Here is a 22,922-nt window from a genome sequence, read left to right on the forward strand (position 1 = left end):
TATTTCTGATAAATTTGTATAATTCATTGCTTTAAAGAAATCACATTTTTCCATAGAAACAATATTGTTTTGGAGGGGAGGTAGATTCTTGACCAAGAGCTTGGCACCATATAAAATCATAGATAAGATCTGTTATTTGTCATCCAAATAAAGGTACGGCTGTAAATGCCCTACAGGCTTAAGTTTTTTTTTTCTGATCCAGACCATTTATTTGCTTTTGAAATTACATACATTAAAAATGCAGAATAGTTATGAAACATAACTCTATATGTTTTCAAGAACAGAAGGCTTATGTCTAGTTTCTGGATAGAATTTATTCCTTTTCCCTTTCACGTACATTACTAGAGTTAGGAATTTGATGAAAAAATTAATGTACTGGTTTTGAAAGTCTTTTTTTTTTTTTCTGAAAACAAAGGTAAATCTCAAAATTTCTTCAAAACTTAGGACTCAGATGTGTAGTCCCCTTTCTTCAGTGTCTACTTCTGCTTGTTTGTTTGTTTTTAGATTTATCTATTTTTCACACGGAGGGAGTGGGTAACTACAGCTTCTCAGAATTAGAGAAAAATTGGCCATCTAGATAAAATCTAGCTGGCAAACCTCATCCTAGGTAAGATGAAGTGCGTTTATGGTTAGATGGGAAGATTTGAAGCAGCCTACAGTCTTAATTTAAAATAATAAAGTTAAACTGCTTGTTACATGAAAACGAATAAGGGAACTCTCCACATTGTTTACATAAGAGTCCTCAGTGTACTATGAACTGTACACACAGCTTGTACACATGTAACTTGTCTATAGTGTTACTAATATATAAATATATTAAACATAAATATATTAAATATAAAATAGAAATACATTAAATACATTAAACATATAATAAACATCTATTAAATGTAAATATTGAATATTTTATTTTTATTAATTAAACATAAAATATTAAAATCAGTTTTGCTTTCCTGAAAAGTAGGGCTCTAGGAGATAATTTACACTTCAGATATTTTAGAATATCTATCAAAAATTGAACTAGTACTTACTATTTTTTTCTATATTCTTTTTTTTTTTTTTTAAAGATTTTATTTATTTATTTGTCAGAGAAAGAGAGAGATAGAGCGAGCACATGCAGGGGGAGTGAGTGGCAGGCAGAGGGAGAAGCAGGCTCCCCACTGAACAAGTAGCACAACGTGAGACTCAGTCCCAGGACCCCGGGATCATGACCTGAGCCAAAGTCAGACGCTTAGCTGATTGAGCCACCCAGGCGCCCCATCGTTGTCTGTTTTCATATACCATGCATTTATAACCATTTCTTTGACCTTTAAACTGAACACACGGACTGTGTAATCAAGAGTATTTATTAAGAATTTTGAAGGTTTTTTTGTTTTTGTTTTTTAAAGATTTTTATTTATTTGACAGACACAGCGAGAGAGGGAACAAAAGCAGGGGGAGTGGGAGAGGGAGAAGCAGGCTTCCCACAGAGCAGGGAGCCCGATGCAGGACCCCAGGACCCTGGGATCACAACCTGAGCCAAAGGCAGATGCCTGACGACTGAACCACCCAGGCGCCCCAATAATACTGGTTTTTTAATAACTTATTTAGAAGTAGGGAACTCTTAATTTTTCTCTGTTTTGCTCTGTTCTGTTCTTTCCATTTATTCAAAACTGGAAGTAAAGTTTTTCAGAATTAAAGTAACACTACCAGTAAAACCATCTGCTATAAAGCTGCCCTTTTCTTTCGCAGCCACATCCCGCTTTGCCAAAGTGAACAAAGCTTACACTAGAGCTTACAAGTTGGTGGCTTGCCGACTAGTCACAGCCACAGATGTGTTTTGATTGGCTTGCAGAGTGTTAATTTTCAAAAAATTGCCAGTATTTAAAAGTTGGGAGATTGAAATAGATATATGGATTTCTGCCTTCTCTTAAAAATGGGATGATAATGACAACAGTGGTTTTATATTCCACTTGGCAGAAGTTAACTGAGGCTGTTTGTATGGCTGCTGATTTTAGAGGAAACATGAACTCTCTTGTTCATCCAGCCCCCACCCATTCAGCCTTACTCATTCCCATTCCCAGAGAGGCCTCTGATGATACTTAGGTGTCCATTCCTAATGAAGGAGACTGCTGAGTATTTTCTACAGGCCATGTCCTCTAATCTGGTTCAGAAGCCTTGCTCCTTACCTTCTGACCTGATCTGTACATTCCTCTACAGTGTAAAACTAACTGGGTTAACTTTCAGCACATTAAAAATATGGTCTCAAGGGTGCCTGGGTGGCTCAGTCGACTCTTGGTTTCAGCCCAGGTCATGATGTCAGGGTCCTGGGATTGTGCCCCATGTCACGCACTGTGCTGGGCGGGGAGTCTGCTTGAGATCCCCCTCCCCCACTTTGTTCCCCCTTCCTCACACTCACACCCTTGAACACACTCACATGTGCTCTCTCTCAGATGAATAAGTAGATAAAACCTTTAAGACATACATGGTCTCTATGATAAGCTTGCTTCTTGACAACATGCCAGAAGTTCATTCTCACCTCAGTTTGTTTCTCCTCTCTGAATAACATTAGATCTATATTCTTCAGCTTGGTGCTCATATTCTTATCCTCCAGAATAGCCTCACTGCCCATTTTCAGCATTATTTCCCATAGATGGTAATCCAGATACCATGAGAACAAGACCATGCATGCTTTGTTGCTATTGATTCCCCTGAACATAGTACGTACTCAGTCAATATTTGTTCGATAAGTGGCTTTGCCACTGGTTCCTGTCCTCATATCCTCTGCTTCAGTCATAATGTTCCCTGAACATAACCCATGTTTTTGCCCCTCTTTCTCTTTGTTCTTGCTATTTCCTCTTTCCATTCTTTTATTCACTACATTCATCAGATATTTTTTTAATATCTGTTGGTGATGGCAATATAATGAGGATCCAGGTTAAAATCTCTGTCTTCATGGAGTGTTACAGTCCACAGGAAGATGGGCAATAAGTGACAAAACTCAATGTAGCGAATGTTGTTTATGATAGTGGGATTACATCAGTGTGTTACAGGAACATACAGCTGAGTCAGCTGACTCAGCTGAGAGAGGGTCAGGGAAGGTTTCCCTGAAGGAGGTGATCTCTAGACTGGCGGCTGAGTAGCATATAGGAATAAGCCAGGCCAAGAGGGTGTGGAGAAGGGGAGGGAGGTGAGAAACAGTAATTTTCTAGGCTGAGGGAATGCCTGGACCATTGGAATGATATTCCCATCATAGTCATAATCCCGCCTGTACTTTTATCCCATGTCAGATTCCACATTCTTCACGAAACCATGGGGAGAGGGATTTTCTCTCTTCCTAAACCTATTCCAGCACTTTGCTTATATCTCTACTGGCATTTATGATATTCTGCCATATATTTTGAAAGGGTTATTGTATCTATATTCTCTCTCCCTTATGAGTCTAATAATGTGTTTTGAGTCTCCGAAGTACCTAATTAAATATTTGTGGAAGTAAGAACCTACCCCGTGCAAGATAGACACTGGGCAGAAATATACAGGAAAAAACCAATTTTGTTAAAACTAGATCATTTTATGCTGTATTGGGAAATGAAAAAAGTAATGAGCAGTTTCTTCCACAGATGTCTAAAATGCAGCTTAAAAAAACACTCTTACATGCAGGGTCAGGCTTTACCCAACCAGTTGCCTCACTGTCTGGGAGCCTAATTAAAGTATTAGCATTTGTCAAAGTGTATCGAACAGTATATTTAAATGTCTTTTATTATATGTAAAATATACTTTAATAAAATAAGGTGTAAGGAGGGGAGAATTATACTCTAATCCTAGGTAGCCAGAAACGATGGAAACCCAGTAAGTGAAAATGGAGGGTGGTTTGCACATAATTTGTTCTGTATTCTACGTAATGATATGTGTGATTTTCTGATGCTCTTATGCTAATAGCAGTCAGGACTCCTAAATGTCCTGACTTACAGACTCCCTTGTCTGGAAAGCCTGTGAATGAGCACACTTACATGTGCACCCTCATTTGTTTGTCCCTCCTAAGACTCCAAAGGATCAAAATGATTCTTTAAAATGATTGAAAAACATGTAAATGTTTGCGGCTGAAACAGATCTGCTTCTGTTCTTCTCCCAGAAACATGGTGGTGGCTTTGAAGGAGCTATCTATTCGGGGCGACTTTCGAACTACAGTTGAATATCTCATCAAATTGTTGGAGACTGAAAGCTTTCAGCTGAATAGAATAGACACTGGCTGGCTGGACAGACTGATAGCAGAGAAAGTACAGGTGTGTGTTTTCCCACTTGCCAAACAGCTTTGGGGACTGGGTTTTTACAGGGTTGTGGTGTGATCAGTCCATGTCACTAGAGAAAATGTATTTGATTCTAATGTAAATGATGCTTTGATCTACTTGGAAAAAAACTAGGAGTCAGTGTAATTTTAGCACCACGGAGTCCTCGTGCCTGTGTTACCTGGTCATTTTATGGGTTCTAGTATTACTTGCAGAGGTGTATTTGAAGAGAGGCATCCAGGGATTGAAATACGTCTGTCCTCATTTGATGTTAAGTCTGCTTCAGAGTTACCAGCTTTTACATCCATCTATCAAGTGCTGATGGGGTCTCATTTAAATCAGCAGTTACCCCTTGTTTCTGAATCACTGGGCTATTCTAAATAAGACTGTATGTAAAATCATTAGATTCATCTAAATTATCTGAAGGTCCAAATTTTGATTATGTACCATATTTCTTTGAGATTATCATTAGCCAGATCCTTGTACCTTTTTTAAATTCATTCATGACAAAATCTTGTTGTTGAATTCCTCTCTGATGAGTTCAGTGGAAATCCTTAGGGAGAATAGAGGAAAAAAGGTGTTTTTCCTCTCTATTCAAATGAAGCCTCTATTCAATTTTTTTTTTTTTTTTTAAAGATTTATTCAGGGGTGCCTGGGTGGCTCAGTCATTAACCATCTGCCTTTGGCTTGGGTCATGATCCTAGGGTCCTGGGATAAAGCCCCACTTCAGACTCCCTGCTCAGTGGGGAGCACGGTTTTCTCTCCCCCGCTCTCTCTGCTTGTGGTCCCTCTCTCACTGTCTCTCTTCTCTGATAAATAAATGAGTAAAATCTTAATTTAAAAAAAAGATTTATTTATTCATTTTAGAGCGAGAGAGCACAAGTCAGGGAGGGCAGGAAGAGGGAAAGAGAATCTCAAGTGGACTCCAGACTGAGCATGAAGCCCAATGTTGGGCTCAGTCTCACAACCCTGAGTTCAGGCCTGACCTAACACAAAGAGTCAGACACTTAGCCAGCTGTGCCACCTATGCACCCTTGCCTCTATTCAAGTTCTAAAATTAATGTGTTTTTATCTCAAATATCAGTTGAGTAATAAGGATAGAGGTTCTCAATGCTAGCTGTTTCTTCAGAGCGAATTTGGACCTGATTTAAGTTGAGAAGCCATGGTGCTAAGTGACCATGCTTTTGATCTGCCTTCTTTTTCTTTCCTTCAGGCAGAGCGACCTGACACCATGTTGGGAGTTGTATGTGGGGCTCTCCACGTGGCAGACGTGAGCCTGCGGAATAGCATCTCCAACTTCCTTCACTCCTTAGAAAGGTAGGCTTTGTTTCTCATGGGCATGTTAACCAGTAGTACTGCTTCAAAGATCGATTTATTGGGGGTGCTTGGGTGGCTCAGTGGGTTAAAGCCTCTGCCTTCAGCTCAGGTCATGATCCCAGGGTCCTGGGATTGAGCCCTGCATCCGGCTCTCTGCTCAGCAGGGAGCCTGCTTCCCCATCTCTCTCTGCCTGCTTCTCTGCCTACTTGTGATCTCTGTCTGTCAAATAAATAAATAAATAAATAAAATCTTTAAAAAAAAAAAAAAAAGATCGATTTATTCTTCTCTCTATTCCTACCAGCTTGTGAATGCTACCTATTACTCGGTGATCATGGAGGTGGGGGAGAGAAAATACGCAGGAGGTTTTGTTTTGTGTTGTTTTAAAGGTTTATTTTTTTGAGAGAGAGAGCAAATGCGGTGGGGGGAACAGAGAGAGAGAGGGAGAGAATCTCAGCAGACTCCTGTTGAGAACGGAGCCCATTTTGGGACTCAGTCTCATGACCCTGAGATCATAACCTGAACTGAAACCAAGAGTCAGACGCTTAACTGACTGAGGCACCCAGGCGCCCTGACGTGGGAGTTATTTTTATTAAAGATTTTATTTACTTATTTGACAGAGATCACAAACAGGCAGAGGGAGAGGGAGTAGCAGGTTCCTTGCCGAGCAGGGAATCCAATACAGGGTTCTATCCCAGGACCCTGGGATCACGACCTGAGCTGAAGGCAGATGCTAAACCGACTGAGCCACCCAGGTGACCCCGATGTGGAAGTTTTTATGGCAAATTATTTTGGGACTCTAACTTTAGATTCTAGAAATTAACTTATACCACAGTTAGAATGGGTTGCTATTCATTCATTCATTCATTCATTTGAGAGAGAGAGAGCAGAGGGAGAGAATCTCAGGCCGATTCCCCACAGAGCAGGGAGCTTAATGCAGGGCTTGATCTCACAACCATGAGATCATCACCCTGAGATCTGGACCTGAGCCAAAACCAAGAGTTGGGGATACAACCAACTGAGCCATCCAGGTGCCCCAGAGTAGGGTTGCTTTTTAAAAATGAATTCAGCTAAAATAAGCATTTTCTCCTGTACAAGTATTAAATCTCTCGAAACCCACCCTTGTGATGAAAATCTGGTGTTTCTCTCTAGAATCAAACCCTGAATATTTCATATATTACCTGTAACACCTTTCAGAAATTCGTAATTGAGGCTGATATTCAGGATGACCTCATGAGTCTTGCAACTAGAGGATCAGGCCATATGGGGCTAAACTAATTTCTAACTCTGGTTCTAGAGACTAAGCTCTGCCTTTGAGTCCCTGGAGGAATGGCCCAAGGGGCTAATCATTTTAAAGCACTTTAATCACAGGCACTTTATTTCTTTCTGTGTTGTTAGACTTATATCAGCTTTCTTTTAAGGTGTCTGAAAGGGAGAAGCAAAATTTTAAAAATTGAACTGAGATTGCACAGTTATTCAAGTCTTACGATAGGTATCTTTCATTGTGTTGCTTTCATGCACTAAAACCTTCAGCAGCTCACATTACCCTCGTGTATTAAATCTAAATCCCTCAGTGTGACTTTCAACTCCCTATATACTTTGACCCCTTTTTTACCAGTCCAGTTTTACTTACATCTGTTCCTCACCATGTAATCTCTAAATTAGTTAAATGGCTTCCCTGCCAGTGTACATATGTGTCATGCGTAATCTCCTCTGCAAACTTTCCTCCAGCTTTTTAATGTTAGTTATTTTTTATTTATTTTTCAAACTTGTATTTTGAAGTAATTTGTTTTAAAAAAGAAAAGAGTGGCATGAATCATACAACTTCTATGTATTCTTCACCCGGATTCACCAGTTATTAACATCTTGCCTCACTTGCTTTATCACTGACTCCCTCTTTCTCTTGTCAGAAGTCTTTCTTGATAATATTTCCCTCCGAGGCAATGGCCTTCCCTTTTGCTTGAACCCAGCCATGGCCAATTTTTCTTTTTTTCTTTTACTACCCCAAATGAGGTCCCAGTTGATAACAGTAGATGGGGGTTGATTTTACTGGGGCATTTCTCTCTCTCTCTTTTGTTAAAGTTTAATTTTCTTTCTTTCTTTTTAAAAGATTTTCTTTGTTTATTTGAGAGAGAGAGTGTGTGAGAGAGAGCATGAGAGGGGAGAAGGTCAGAGGGAGAAGCAGACTCCCCATGGAGGTGGGAGCTTGATGCAGGACTTGATCCCAGGAGTCCAGGATCATAACCTGAGCCAAAGGCAGTCGCTTAACCAACTGAGCCACCCAGGCGCCCAATTTTATTTATTTTTAATAACAAGTAATATATTCACATGGTTCAAAGTTCAAAAGGCACAAAAAGGTAGTGAAAATTTCCTTCTTACCTCTGTTCTTTGACCACCTAATTTTTTCCACTGTGTCAACTCATGTTACCAGTTCTTCTGTAACCTTCCAGACATATTTTATATTTATATAAGCATGTACATGTAATATTTATTTCTTCCCACCCCTTATTTTTTTAGAAACACAAATGGTAGCATACTCTGGAACTGTTCACAATTTCACTTGCTTTTTTCACTTAATAGTGTATTTTGGAGAGTAGTTTGTATTAGGACATAAAAGCCTCCATCTTTCTGGGTGCCTGGCTGGCTCAGTCGGTAGACCATGCAACTGTTAATCTCAGGGTCATGAGTTCAAGCCCCACACTGGGTGTAGAAATTATCAATAAGTAAACTAAAAAATATATACATAAAAGCCTTCTGCTTTCTTAATGACTGTATAATGTTTCATTATAGGGCCTTTCCATAATTCATATATCAGTCCTTTACTGATGGTCCTTTAGGCTGTTTCCAGTCTTGATAGTCCAGGAAGTGCTACCATTAATAACCTTTGAGATTTCCTGACAAACTTCTGGAACTTTCTAGAAGTAAATATGACTTATGTTTTTGTTCTTCAGGGGTCAAGTCCTTCCTGCACATACGCTTCTGAATACAGTAGATGTTGAACTTATCTATGGGGGAGTCAAATATGTACTTAAGGTATGCCGAACCCCACAGAAAACTACACCTTACTTTTTGTTTTGCTTGGTTATCTTGCTTTCTTTAGGTTAAGGGATGGGGGAAATGTTTGGTTTACTTTAGGGTAGGGTATTAGTGAAATTGCTGTCATTATTTGTGTCAGTAGCCTAAAGTAGTATTTGATGTTTCTATAAAAATGTTTCAGTGTTCTTTAATGTGACATAGGAGTCAGAGAACAACCAGACTAGGGGAAAGCATCTGAGGTTGCCCTATTAGCTTGCAGCAGGACTGAGCCCTGCCCACAGACATTGATGCTAAGAGCACCTTCTTCTCTGGGAGATGTTTCTTACCTATATTTTTGAGGTAGTGACATTTTTTTTCTGGGGCTCCACCTGGAAGGGACACACTGACTTGTCCCTTCTGGTTCTCATTCCCTGCAGGTGACGCGGCAGTCCCCTAACTCCTATGTGGTGATCATGAATGGTTCATGCGTAGAAGTAGATGTGCATCGGCTGAGTGATGGAGGGCTGCTCCTGTCCTATGATGGCAGCAGTTATACCACGTACATGAAGGAGGAAGTGGATAGGTAAGGGGCTGTGTGTGGGCCATTTGCTGGTCTTTGTGGCAACCTTCCTTCTCGGTAATCACTAGCTCTGGGGCTTTTTCAAGGTCTTTTTGGGCATTCTTTTTTAAACAAAAAGATAGTACATGTGCTAAACAAAAAGATAGTACATGTGCTTAACAAAAATTTTAGGAATACAAAAGTGTTTACAGTTAAAAACATTGTTTCTCTGCCCCTCCATTTGAGTAGGCCATGAAAAATAAGTTTCCCTCTCTTTAAGCAACCACCATTAACAGTTTATTTTTACAGAAGTTTTATATGTGTAATTTATGTATATGTACATACTGTGTTTTTCTTCTGACTACATTCCCAAATGAAAATAACCCTTAGACACTGTTCTGCACTTCATTTTTTTATTATAGATTTGTTATAGATATAACATAGATTATAGCCTGTTTACCACCAGTCATTTAGTGTTGTTGTGTCAATGAAATGAATTAGTACATGTAAAATATTCAGAACATTGCCTGGTACATAGTAAGAGTTCAAGTAAGCTGCTATTATATCGTCATCATCTTCATGTTTGTTTTTTTAGAGTAGAGGTGTCTATTATTTTTAATGGTCATATAGTATTCCATTATATGGATGTACTATAATTTATTTAATCTGACCCGTATTGAAGGAAGTTGGCATTGCCAACAAAGAGAAAATGAGTGTTCTGTGCATCCGTGTGTATATAGGTAAAGTTTCCAGTTTTGGCCTATGTATGTGTGCGTGTATGTATGTGTTGTGTTTTTCTTTTATTTAAGATTGACATCATTCCTACCATTCTCTTTTACAACCCAAGGTGCTTTATTGGCTTACATACTCCTCTTTATCTCCTAGGTATCGCATCACAATCGGCAATAAGACCTGTGTGTTTGAGAAGGAAAATGACCCTTCTGTGTTGCGCTCACCTTCTGCTGGGAAATTAATCCAGTACATTGTGGAGGATGGAGGCCATGTGTTTGCTGGCCAGTGCTATGCTGAGATTGAGGTCAGGGTGGGGATGGGACACTCAGAGTATGGGAGGGAAGATAGGAAGAGTGTGTGCTGGGGTGGATTAAGACTGAAGAGTAACAGAAAAGAAATAGAAAATACAAAGTAAAAAGCATTAGTTGGTTTAACTGGCTTATGAATACAATTTTAAAAACAAGTAAGAGGGGCGCCTGGGTGGCTCGGTGGGTTAAGCCTCTGCCTTCAGCTCAGGTCATGATCTCAGGGTCCTGGGTTCGAGTGCCACATCGGGCTCTCTGCTCAGTGGGGAGTCTGCTTCCCCTCCCCCCCCACCGCCTGCCTCTCTGCCTACTTGTGATCTTTCTCTGTCAAATAAATAAAATCTTTAAAAATAAATAAAAATAACAAGAAGCTCACAGTTTTTCTTTGACAGATGAGGAATCTCTTCCTCCCAAGATAGATACTGAGCAATGGCACTTACTGAGTCAGGAATCATGCTAAGTGCAGGTTATACAGAAAAAAATATGATAGGTGGAGTGGGGCCACAAAACAGACAAGTAATGAAATATGGATTCTGAGCGAGCTAAGCACAGAGTTCAGGGGCCACTTAACCCAGATTGGGGTGCAGCTGGTTTATGTGATGGGTAGTAGGGGAGGACTTCTGAAAGAGAGAGGACTTCGATATTACTTTTGAAAGGTAGATAGTAATATACCAGGTGAAAAAGGGCACGGTAAATGTGGAAAGGGAAGTGTGCAAAGGCACAGAAGAGAGTGTAGTATATTTAGGGAACTGCAAGGGCATATTGTACTGCTTGAGAATGGACTAAGTTTAAATGGGAAGTGGCAAGCCAAGATGCTAAAGTAATCAGAACTTGGTCATGAAGGACCTTATGAGACATACCAAGATGTTGCTACTATCCCAGAGGCAGTGAGGAGTCCCTGAAGGATTTTATACAGAAGAATGACACACTGAGATTTGGACTCTAGAATGATTGCATTTAGTGACCTTGTTGAGGGTGTGTATCAGGTAGGGTATTCTGCTGGGAGGTTTTTCAAGTACTCTAGGCCAGACATGGTGAGGGCCTAAACCAAAGAGATGGCAAGAGAGGAAGATTTCTGAGAGATATTTAGAAGAGGTCCTTGGCTGGCCTCGGTAATTGGGTTAGGGAGAAAGAGGAGTAAAGAATAACTCTCAGGTTTTGGCATGGGAATCTAAGGTGGACAGACTGAGCGCCTAAATCCATGGGTATGAGGAGGCTAAATCGTTAATCAGTCTAAGAATAAAACAAGTAAAACAGAGGCACCTGGGTGGCTCAGTCGTATTAAGCAGCTTCCTTCGGCTCAGGTCATGATCCCAGGGTCCTGGGATCCTGCATTGGGCTCATCGTTTGGTGGGAAGCCTGCTTCTCCCTCTCTTACTCCCTCTGCTTGTGTTCCCTCTCTCACTGTGTGTGTGTGTGTGTGTGTGTGTCTCAAATAAATAAATAAAATCTTAAAACACACACACACACTCACACACACAAACTATGGCAAAATCAGTTTAAACATTAGAAACAGGAAATGTCAGTAGCTGTCCTTAATCCCTAAAACTAGGTCCTGAGAGATTTTCTAATTGCCTTCCCGTATGCTCTTAGAGGTTTCAGGTTTCTCATTTTTCTGGACTGATTTAGAGCTAGTATGACTTAGATGCTGAGGGAAAAACTAGCTTCTCTAAATCATTCATCTGTGTAAAGAGAGGTAAACTCTTTAATTTTATTTTTTTCGTTATAGGTGATGAAGATGGTAATGACCTTAACAGCTGCAGAGTCTGGCTGTATCCATTATGTCAAACGGCCTGGAGCAGCTCTTGACCCTGGCTGCGTAATAGCCAAAATGCAGTTGGACAACCCCAGCAAGGTCCAACAGGTGAGTAGGAAGGTACTTTTAATTTTGCTCTCCAAGAGCTGATTACGTGGTAGGGGTAGCTTGGAGGGGCAGATGATTTCAGTGCTTAGTTTTCTTTTTTTTTTTTTTTCTTTTTAAAGATTTTATTTATTTATTTGACAGAGAGAGAGAGAGAGCACAAGCAGGGGGAAAGGCTGAGGGAGAGGGAGAAGCAGGCTCCCCGCAGAGCAGAGGAAGCCCCATGTGGGACTCGATCCCGGGACTCTGGGACCATGACCGGAGCCAAAGGCAGTGGCTTAACCAGCTGAGGCACCCAGGCGCCCCAGTGCTTAGTTTTCTTAAGCTTCTTTCCCTCTGATCTCCTGCCTTCTATTTATGCCTATAGTGTTATGGAATTAGACTTCGCAAGAATTACTACAATGCTAAGATTCTATGATTTCTTCATGACACTCCGTCCACTGACTTCTCTCCTTGTAGCTGCGTACAATAAAGGAACTTCTTGATTGTGAATGATGAATCTGAGTTGCAGTGGTGTGTGTGTAAGCTGCATAGAAGGTAGTGGGTGACTTGCTCTCTCGTTGGCATTGGCAGGCTGAGCTTCACACGGGTAGTCTCCCACGGATCCAGAGCACAGCCCTCAGAGGCGAGAAGCTCCATCGAGTGTTCCACTATGTCCTGGATAATCTGGTCAACGTAATGAATGGATACTGCCTTCCAGATCCTTTTTTTAGCAGCAGGGTATGAATCACTTCTGTTGGGGAAAGAATGTACAAATAGGGTACCTGTTCTCCAAGATAGTTTAAAAATCACATGAGGATTTAGAGGGAGGGAAAGAAAGTTGTTTGGCCTGAGACCTTGATTTATGGGATTTGAAGTCTTTAAATCCTTGCTTCTTATCTGTGTTACTGACTTCACATTTAATTGGGATTTAAACCAGGGAAAAAGGGCAGTGTTAGATGCTTGTATTAGAGTTTCACAGTGAATACTGTATGGTACTGAATTCAGATATATCACTTTGAGGGATTGTGTTAATTTTGTCTGGATCTTATTTTATTACTTTCTTCTCAGGTAAAAGACTGGGTAGAGCGGTTGATGAAGACCCTCAGAGATCCCTCCTTGCCCCTCCTAGAATTGCAAGATATCATGACCAGTGTCTCTGGCCGTATTCCCCCCAACGTGGAGAAGTCTATCAAGAAGGAAATGGCTCAGTATGCTAGCAACATCACATCAGTCCTCTGTCAGTTTCCCAGCCAGCAGGTATTTAGAGAGTGACACTGTCATTCTCTACTAGCTACCAGTTCTGGAGTTCACGTTGTAAGATTCCTTCCTGGTTGGATCCTTTCTCTGGAGCTTGTGCTTTTGCAGTCTTGAGTGTTGTGCCCTTCACAAAAGTGTCTCAGGATATAAGCCCAATAACAAAAGAACTAGATGTAAAATATAAAGTGTTTGTGGTTACGAGGAAAACTTATTGGCGATGTATTTCATAGAGGTTTATTCTTGGGCCTGTGCTCTAATCAGAGGAATTTTGTGAATGTAAAGTAGAGGGATATTTGTAGTTTTATTAGCAACGACTTCCTTACCACACCGGCAGCATGCTCCTTAACCTTTGCTAATTTACATTAGGGAGTTAAGCTAGGCAAGTAGGGGATAAAGTACGGACCATGACCATAAGTATATCCTGCCTATCAAGGGCCTCTGGTAGGGTGGTATCTTTTGTGATACACTCATTAGTTCATCTGGGAAAGGGTGAAAAGAAATAAAAGTTGCTCATTTAACACAAGCCTCTGAAACTAAGCCCAGTAACATCCAGCTGTTCCCAACACATTAAAGATAGATGTGATCGTGTTATAATTGAGATTACTAGTGGCGATCCTACAAAGGCTAATACTTTGGGTCCCTTTGTTGGGTTGGGTTCATTTTTTTCCTCTTTCTTCTGCTTTAGATTGCCAACATCCTAGATAGCCATGCAGCTACATTGAACCGGAAATCTGAGCGGGAAGTCTTCTTCATGAACACCCAGAGCATTGTCCAGCTGGTACAGAGGTAGTTACATGTAACTCCAGAAGAAAGATTCCTTTCTTCTAAGTGGTCACCAAGAGATTTACCTCAGGTTTGACTAGAGAAACTAGCACTTGTATCTTAGAAAATACCTTGTATCTTCTACGTATCTTAGAATTGTGAGCTAAAATATTCCTGATGACTTCTTTCTAGTCTGCATCATTCTGTTGAGTATTAAGTCACAGAAATTTCATCGCTTTCTTTTTCCTTGCAATTTTGATGAAACTCCCGATTTTTCTTCTGTCATAGGGTTGAGTACGACATTCATTCTTCTTAGCTTATGGAGCCAACTGTTGGACTGAAGGAACATTGACAGAACATTTTCAACTTTGAGATGCTCATAAATTTTTCAGATAGCCCTTAGCCATTTCAGGAGTGTAGTGATCATTCCTACTTAGCAGTGGGAACTGAATCAGAGTGCTGTTAGGTGGGGCTAGCAAGTGGTTTGGGGGGTTTGTTTTGTCCTCCTTTTTTCTCTCTCTCTTAAAAAAAGCAAAAACAAAAACAACCTTGTCTATAGAGAGATATAGGAGGCTTAGAATTTAACTTGATCCAGTTAGTTGATTTTAGGCTGGCCCCTGCCCTAGAATTCAGAGGGAAAGCGGTGCAGTAGGAAATCTAGAAAGTGAACCTGGACTCTGGGCTTATTATTTAAATAGTCTGTTATTTAATTGTGTCGGTCTATAGGGTTTTTCAGTGGAGACTTTTTTTCCGGCTGCCTAGGTACCGAAGTGGCATCCGGGGCCACATGAAGGCTGTGGTGATGGATCTGCTGCGGCAGTACCTGCGAGTAGAGACCCAGTTCCAGAACGGTAAGCCTGTTCCTGAGGACTGTTTCTGAAAAGGCTTCCCTGTAGGACTGTGCAGCCGCTGAGCCAGTTCTCCCTGTCACTAACACCTGGACACGAACAAAACTCGTCCTCCTGTCACCCTTTCCTTAAAAACTAAACCTCCATATCCCACTAGTGCCCAAGAAAGGATAACAAAACACAGCTTGATGAGATTGTGACTCTGGTAGTGCTTCTGGGAAAGAGCGGCGATAATTTTTCTAGTAGAGATTAGTATTCCCTGTTGATGTCATCTTGACCTTGTTCAGCGAGAGTTGGTTGAGTCATGACCAGGCTGAAATTGAAAAACTATCTGAAGAGCTTGCCTCTTGGCAGCTAATCCACGGATTGAGCCACAGTCATCTGAAAAGGGCTCAGATTTTCCACTACTTTTCAGTGTATCATTTCAGTGGAATTTATCCCTGGCTTTCTCTGAAGAGCTTCATTAAATGATGTATAAAGTCTCTAAATGTGAAACACCTCTAGCTGGGATTTTAAAAGCGGCGTGCTGCTGATACTGCTTCCTGCCACAAGGTGGCAGTGAAACATCATAGAATTTGAAATACTACTTAACGTTTTCTCACAGGTTTTGCTTTCTTTTGCATCTTTGAGAGGGTGGCTGTGCCACCCGTAAACAGCAAAAATACTCAAGTGAAAATTAGCAAACGAAATCCAGCAATGTATAAAATAATACATCACAACCAAAGTGTCTTTATCCCACTACTGCAAGCTTGATTAATATTGGAAAAACCAACTACTGTAATTTATCATCTAGGAGATTCAAAGAGGAAGAACCATGGTCATCTAAAGATATGGGGGGGGAACATTTGACAGAATTTAATATTCATTCATGATAAATAAACTCTTGGCAAATGATGAATAAAATGGAACTTCTTTAAACATGTAAAGTTCCCCCAGAAAAAAATCCATAGGAAACTTTATGCATACTGGTAAAATTAAAAGTGAGAGCATACCCTTTAAGGTAGAAGTAAGACAAGGGCACCGGCTCTCACTGCTATTTAGCATCATATGGAATGTCTGAGCTGGTGCAGTAAGATAAAAAGCACTTAAAGGTATGAGAACTAGAAAGGAGTAGGGAATATATCTGCCACTATTAGATATGATGTCTACCTGAAAAACCTCAAATTATCCACATATTTATTATTAGAATTAAAGTCTAACAAGGTTGTCATATGCAAAAGTCAATAAATAAAATCCAATGTATGTTTGAATTTTGTATATCTCTATAGTACAACAGTTGTTTGGAAGAGCAGTTTAGAAAAGTAGGCCATTTAAAATAGCAACCCAAAATATGGAATACTAAGGAATAAGTCTAACAAAAAATGTACAAGCCTCTTTGGAAGAAAATTATAATGAGTAAACAATAATAAAGATCTAAATAAATATCACAGTCTTAGATTAATATATATTTACAAAGTATTGGTTCTCCCTGAATTCATCTATAGATTTGTCAATGTTCCAGCAAAAATCCTAGTAGGGAATATCCATGGAATTTGTCAAGCTAATTCTAAAATGTACATGAAAGATAAGTCTGACGATAACCAAGACACTTCTAAAGAAATACAAGGTGGGGGGATTTGTCCAGTCAAATATCAAGATTTAATATAAACTCATATTAATGAAGAGATTGTGATACTAGTGTAGGGACAGATTAATAGACTGATGGAATGTAACAGCCTAGAAGCAGGTCCACACATATATGAAAATTTACATAATAACACAACAGGCATTATAGATCATGAGCAAAGGATAGACTTTTCAGGAAATGATATACTACTGCAATGTCTTATTTATTTACAAAACCAAAAAAGAAATTGGATCCCTACCTTAAATCATATACACAGAAATCAGTTCCAGATGAATTAAAATGAAAGACTTAAACATGTTCTATAAAGGCAAAACTATTAAATTTTTAGGAGAATAATCTCATGACCTCAAGGTAGGGAAGATTTTGTCATAGAAGGCATGCAAGGTGCAAACTATGCAGGAAAAAAGTTGATTACTTTGACCCCATTTAAGAGGTTCTATTCATGAAAAGATCCCAAAAAAAAAACTGAAAAATAAGCTACAAGGTGGGAGAAGGTATTTACAAAACCTGCACCTAGCAAAGGGTGTTAGTAAAAGACAACCTCATAGAAAAATGGGCAAAAGATAATTCACAAAAGGGAGAATACAAATGATCCACAAATGTATGAAAAGACGTTCAAGCTCATTAGTAATTAGAGAAATGTGAGGAAAAATGAGCCTGGCAAAAATTAAAAAGTCAGATCATCTTCCACAGCTTCTATAAGCGACAGTGCAAATTTCGAAAGTACAAACCACTTTGGAAAAGTTCGGCAGAACGTAATAAAGTTGAACTTTTAAAAATACTCTTCAACCCGGCACCTGGATGGCTCAGATGGTTAAGCATCTGCCTTTGGTTCAGATCATGATCCTAGGGTCCTGGGTTCAAGCCCCTCACATAAGGCTCCCTGCTCAGTGCAGAGCCTGTTTCTCCCTTTCCCTCTGCCTTTCCCCCTGCTTGTGCTCTCTGGTTTTATCTCTTTGTCAAATAAATAAATAAAATCTTAAAAAAACCAAAAAACTCTTCAACCTAGCAATTTACCCTTAGATAATAAGACTCTAGAGAAACTCTTACGTATAAGGCCTACTCGTGGTAGCATTGTTCATAATAGCGAAAAAGACAGGAAACAATTAGAACTTAGACAAGTAGGATAGATAATTGAATTCTAGTATATTCCTACAATGGATTACTGTACAGTGAAAGTAGATGAACCAAGTTACACATAGGAACAAAAGGATAAATTTCAAGAACGTAACATTGAGAGATAAATAGAATAAATGTAAAGAAAAGTCAAAGAATGAGTAACATAAAATTCAGCTTAGCAGTTGTTTCTGAGGGGAGCACGTAGGATCCTTCAAAGATCATTAAAAATGTTCTAAGATAGATGGCAGTTACCAGGGTGTTTATTCTTCTGCATATATGTTTCGCCATAAAAATTTTTTAAAAAGATAACAGTTGGTATCATTGCTTTCTTTCTGCTTAGGGTCTTTGCTGTCTCTTCCCTGGGTAAATAGTCTTTTTATTTCTCCTGGTCCTAGTAAATCCCTTTACCAAGACATATTTCTGTTGTCTCTTCCCAGCTGTCTTGGTTGGAGAAAGTATGAATATGTATAGGCCAACCAGTTCTTAAATGGCCTCTATTTGTTCTCAGTGGGTCTTGTAGGAAATTTTCAGCTCCTAAATATTGTAGCCCACTGTTATTCAAATACATTTAGTTTCATTTTGGGGAAGAAAACAAAAAACAAAACCCAAAAAACCTCATGTCAGTCTCTAATATTTAAAACACAGCCAAGTTATCCTTGACTGAATGTGCTCAGTATTCTAGGAATCCATGCGATTACAGTCGAACTGTTCTGGTTTGTAACTTAACATGGAATCTGAACTGAGGTCATTAATCCTTTAGTATTTTCACGATTTTATAAAATTCCGACCTTGAGACTTTTCGAACACTAATTCTCCTTTACTTGGAAATTTAATTCTGAGGTAAGCTGTTTTCTGAAGAACTGAATATTGTATCCCACAGTGGATATCACTAAAAGCTGAAGCTTATGCTTCTGTTGCAAAGCATAGCTTTCCCGGCTAGACCTAACCTGCCCCTGGTGGCGTTATGAAGGGCCAGTGAAAATATGCATAACCGTACCCTCCCTGCAGACCTTTTGACTTAATTCAGGGTTCTCCTTGATCTCTGCCTTAGTTTGGATTTGGAAGCCTAGGCATTGCTCAGCTGTTTGATGTATTCACAGGGGAAAATGTTGATTTCAGAGGTAGCAACCGTCGCCTCTTGTAGATATTGACAGGTTAGTATGGTTTTATTTTTGAGCTAAAACTGTTCCTTATAGGTAGGGTGAAACATTTTCAGTGAGTCAAACATGAAACCAGAAACTCAAGCTGGGGGTCGACTTTAAGGATCATCAAGCTTTTTAAGCAGCAGAACCCTCTCTGCTAAGGAAATCATTTCAGGAAGCTAAATGAGAGAGTTTAGAGTAAGGACGGGGGTTGGAATTATCACCACCCACCCAGTCTCTAAGACCTACTTTTCCTCCACTCCTTTTGGGGGCAGGGGGGGGCAGGATGAAAATGAGGCTCAGAGAGGTAAAGTGATTTGCCAAGAAGCACAAAGGAAATTGGTAACAGAGCTAGGTTATGATCCCCGGTCCTAGACCAGATTGCTGGACTCCCTAGTCTAGCGTTTCTTTTACTAAACCTCACTGCCAATTCTGTACAAATTTATCCAAGAAAATTCTTAAGATGTTTCCTCTCACTGCTTATCAGGTGAAGCCTATAAAAAAAATAGCAGGTAACTGTGAACATTCACCCAATGGATGAGGACCAGTTCTTTTTGCTGCTTGCAGGTCACTATGACAAATGCGTGTTCGCCCTTCGAGAAGAGAACAAGAGTGACATGAACGCAGTACTGAACTATATCTTCTCTCATGCCCAAGTCACCAAGAAGAATCTTCTGGTCACAATGCTCATTGTGAGTACTACTTTTCAAAACCTGTAAGGATGGTTAATGTGAAGAAAGCATTTCTCCTTCTGAGGTTCTGTGGTCAAAGGAAAAGCTCCTTGTCTTTTGTAATTGGGGGATGAGTGGTGCTTGGGTTGTCGGTGAACAATTTTCTTACCCTCTCCCTCTGTCCTTGACCTGAAGGAACCTGCCCCAGTCAGGAAAGGATTGTTCTGGCTATTGTGTATGCAGTCACACATAAAAACTCCGATCTCTTGACTCTGCTTAGAGATGCCTTGTGCTTCCCCATTCCTGCTGTCACTTGTGACAGTAGCTTTAAAATGTACTCTTACCTAGCCAGTATACTTTGTCATGATAACTCTTGTTTGTTCCATGGGTATCTGCAAGGGCTCTTAAGTCCCCAAACTTAAGAACAAAACGTAGTGTTAAAATTTCAGTACTGCCCCTCCCACCAAAGAAATTTAAATTTACTCTGCAATTTCTTTGGGTCCCTTTCTCTTTTACTTACATGGAACCCTAAGCTCAGATTCTTGTACTGGTAATGGATATATGCTTTTGTCCCCATAACCTCATAATACGAGAATTAGTAGAAGTGGCAAATAGAGGTGAGACTAGTAAATGTGATTAGAATTAATGTACATTTGACCAATGGGTAAAAGTTCTGTGGACTTTGAACTTAAGGATTTTAAAAGATGGTTTGTAAGTCCTTCACTCCTAGAGTTTTCCAGTTGAGTTAGTTCTAGGAATTGGAGAACAATAGGACTATTCTTAGAGTCCCTACCCCATGTACAACTAACTGGCTACTATCTGTTAGTCTTTTTTGGGGACCAAAGTACCTTTCACTCCTAGAATTTCCTCGATTGTCCCTTTGTGGAATTGGCATTCTTGGTACCTTGATTCCATCATTCTTCTTGGAAGGAAAAAAAAAAAACCAAAACTATAAATAGTCACTGTGGTTTTTTATTTCATAGTTAAGAATAAAGGGAAACTAACTAGCTCACATTTCTGGTTAAGAGTAGTGCCACAACTTCATATATGCCTAGCCTGGTTAACTCTCAAGGATGTAACATTTTTTTAGAATAGTCACTTTTAAAAACATGTAATTATAAGGAGAGCTCATTACCTTCGCTACCCTAGAATGGCTAGATGGTGGGGAAATCAGAAGATATATTTGAAAGGAAAAAATATGTATCAGCACTATATAATACTTCAGCTCCCCTAAGTGACAGGTTTTGGCAAAGAAGTGCTTTTATCTATGGCAGTTTGCTGATTTTTTTTTTCCTCAGTCAAACAAAGGAAGAAATCTCTGACTAGTTAGTTGGTTTTTGTTATTGTTTTTGTTGTTGTTTTTTATTTCAATACACGGATTGCTAATTCTCATTTGGATAAAACAAGACTTTCTGGCAGAAAAGGGTAACGAGGGAGTGGAAGAATCTCTCAGTTTGGACCTAAAATGGGGTGTATTTGCCTTTTTAGGGAGCTAATGATGGTGAGTTTTCATTTTATTATGATTACCTTTTTAAGGACTTAACAGTTTTCTGCACTAAAAATAGACCAAAGCCCAGAATCCTTGGAGCAGCAGAAGAGTAATGATCGTCCAAGACTGTCGCTGGGTTTCTTAAATTCTAATTTGTAAGATATAGGGGCTCGGCTCGCTCCTTTTGCGGAGTGATTGTAAGTAACGCTTGCCTTAAGAATCTCATTATTGGAACACGGAGCCATATTTCCTCTGAGAATTCTGGAGTAGCTTTGAGCCGGGGCTGTTCATTTCTCAAGTAATCACGCTGGTGTGATGGAGAGAGAAAATGGCAGCTGTTCGGAGCTCAGGCCTTCAATTTTCTTCAGAGTCCAGTCACTCAAGTGTGTAATTACACGGGGGGTGCTGCAGAGGCATTGGGCCCTGTCAGAGAACTGGTTTGAGGCTTTGCTTTCTGCCTTTGCCAGTCAGGACAGGCAGAAGCCAATGGGACTCTGACTTGCTGCTGTTCTTTTTTCCCCACCTTGTCATCCTGATTACTTCTTACCTGCATGGATAGTGCCCGAACTTTCTTTCCAACAGGCTGAGCTCTTTGGAGAAAAGAGCTGTTGTTAGTATTTGGGTTCGGATGAATAGGGTGGATGCGGAGGAGTGGGGGAGAGAGGAGGAAGAGGAAGAGGAAAAGGTTGAAAATGTGAACCAGAAAGATGGATTTGTCCTTCTCTTTATTTCGGCATTTCACATTTTTCTTAAAACAAAAACAACAAACCAAAACTCAGTAAACAAAGTAGGTTCTGTAGGCTTTCATATCATTGAATTTCTTTTGAAATATCAGCTGCTTTCACCTTATCTTAGAGATTTGGAAAACAAGAAGTTAATTGATATGCTCGAGCTGAGGGTCAGCTAGCCATGTCCTATGCAGCAGGAATGAGAGCTCAAAAGGTGCTCCCTTCTGACCTGATACTACTGAATATCAGATGTGGGTCTCCTCATTCCTTCCCTGGTAATGGTCAGGTCTCACAGCCATCACCCCGTCCCATGTCTGCATTAATGTTGGTGGCTGGTAAGAGCTATTTTACTGGCTTGGCTCACTCTTTCTCTAGGTCTTTTACAGACATCACCTGGACATGGTAGCATTTGAATTCCCCAGCTTGTGTTCTCTGCCACTTCCCCTTTCTCTGCTTACCTTGGCTTCCTGATTGATGGTTATGTGCCCAGCATTTCAATCTTTGCTTTCTAGAAGTGGAATTGTTGATGGTGTGCTTTGCTGAGCTAGATGATGATTTCTGGGCTTTTGAACCCAGAGGGAGGGATCAAGACAATCAGGTTTCTGTGAATCAGTGTTAGAAAATGTGGGCTGCTCCAAAGAAGCCCTCCTCGCCTCCAGGCATGTATTAGCATAGTGCCTAGTACTATCTTGCTTCAAGGACTCTGGACCAAATTTGTTCTAATCTTTCCCCCTATCTGGAAAGTAGAATACCAAGTAAAATGCTAGTCTCATCATTTTTCCTCCATTTGGAGGAACATGGTGCCTTGATTAAAACCGAAGGCTGGAAGACCAAATTTATTTTTATGAAAGCTCTACTTAAGAGGTTATTATGATTTTTTTTTTTTTTCTTTTTAAGAGAGAGCTCAAGTGGGGAGGAGAGAAAGAGTCTTAATGAGACACGGGGCTCTATCTCACAACCCTGAGATGAAGACCTGAGCTAAAATCAAGAGTTGGATGCTTAACCAACTGAGCCACCTAGGTGCCCTTATTTAAGAGGTTGTGTAGCCAAATTAAGCAGTTTGGCACCAATAAAAATTATCAAAATCCTTGTAGCAGCGGTCGAGATGGCGAAGTATCCAGTAGTCAGCCACCTTGATGCTGAGTAGTCCTCCCTTCACTACTTATATGTTATTTCTGGAATGGTCCACATGAACATGATACAAACCATGCTCCTCATGAGTAATGCTGGGCCTGTGAGCCTCTG

At 40.1% G+C, this 22,922-nt stretch overlaps 1 protein-coding gene across 2 annotated transcripts in view; it reads left to right on the forward strand.

Annotated features, from left to right (window-relative positions):
* The window catches only part of ACACA (acetyl-CoA carboxylase alpha), a 202,836-nt gene that overhangs the window by 39,731 nt on the left and 140,183 nt on the right, over nucleotides 1-22,922 (forward strand). For both annotated transcript variants that reach the window (XM_032843244.1, XM_032843243.1), the window contains exons 11-21: nucleotides 4,112-4,262; nucleotides 5,479-5,582; nucleotides 8,532-8,613; nucleotides 9,033-9,178; nucleotides 10,040-10,190; nucleotides 11,921-12,055; nucleotides 12,626-12,772; nucleotides 13,103-13,291; nucleotides 13,977-14,077; nucleotides 14,816-14,904; nucleotides 19,357-19,481. In XM_032843244.1, coding sequence (XP_032699135.1) covers nucleotides 4,112-4,262; nucleotides 5,479-5,582; nucleotides 8,532-8,613; nucleotides 9,033-9,178; nucleotides 10,040-10,190; nucleotides 11,921-12,055; nucleotides 12,626-12,772; nucleotides 13,103-13,291; nucleotides 13,977-14,077; nucleotides 14,816-14,904; nucleotides 19,357-19,481 — 1,420 coding nt within the window. The remainder of the gene's footprint in view (nucleotides 1-4,111; nucleotides 4,263-5,478; nucleotides 5,583-8,531; nucleotides 8,614-9,032; nucleotides 9,179-10,039; nucleotides 10,191-11,920; nucleotides 12,056-12,625; nucleotides 12,773-13,102; nucleotides 13,292-13,976; nucleotides 14,078-14,815; nucleotides 14,905-19,356; nucleotides 19,482-22,922) is intronic.

This window comes from Lontra canadensis, unplaced genomic scaffold, assembly GCF_010015895.1.
Source record: "Lontra canadensis isolate GAN:19392208 unplaced genomic scaffold, GSC_riverotter_1.0 scaffold137, whole genome shotgun sequence".
NCBI classification, from domain to species: Eukaryota; Metazoa; Chordata; class Mammalia; order Carnivora; family Mustelidae; genus Lontra; species Lontra canadensis.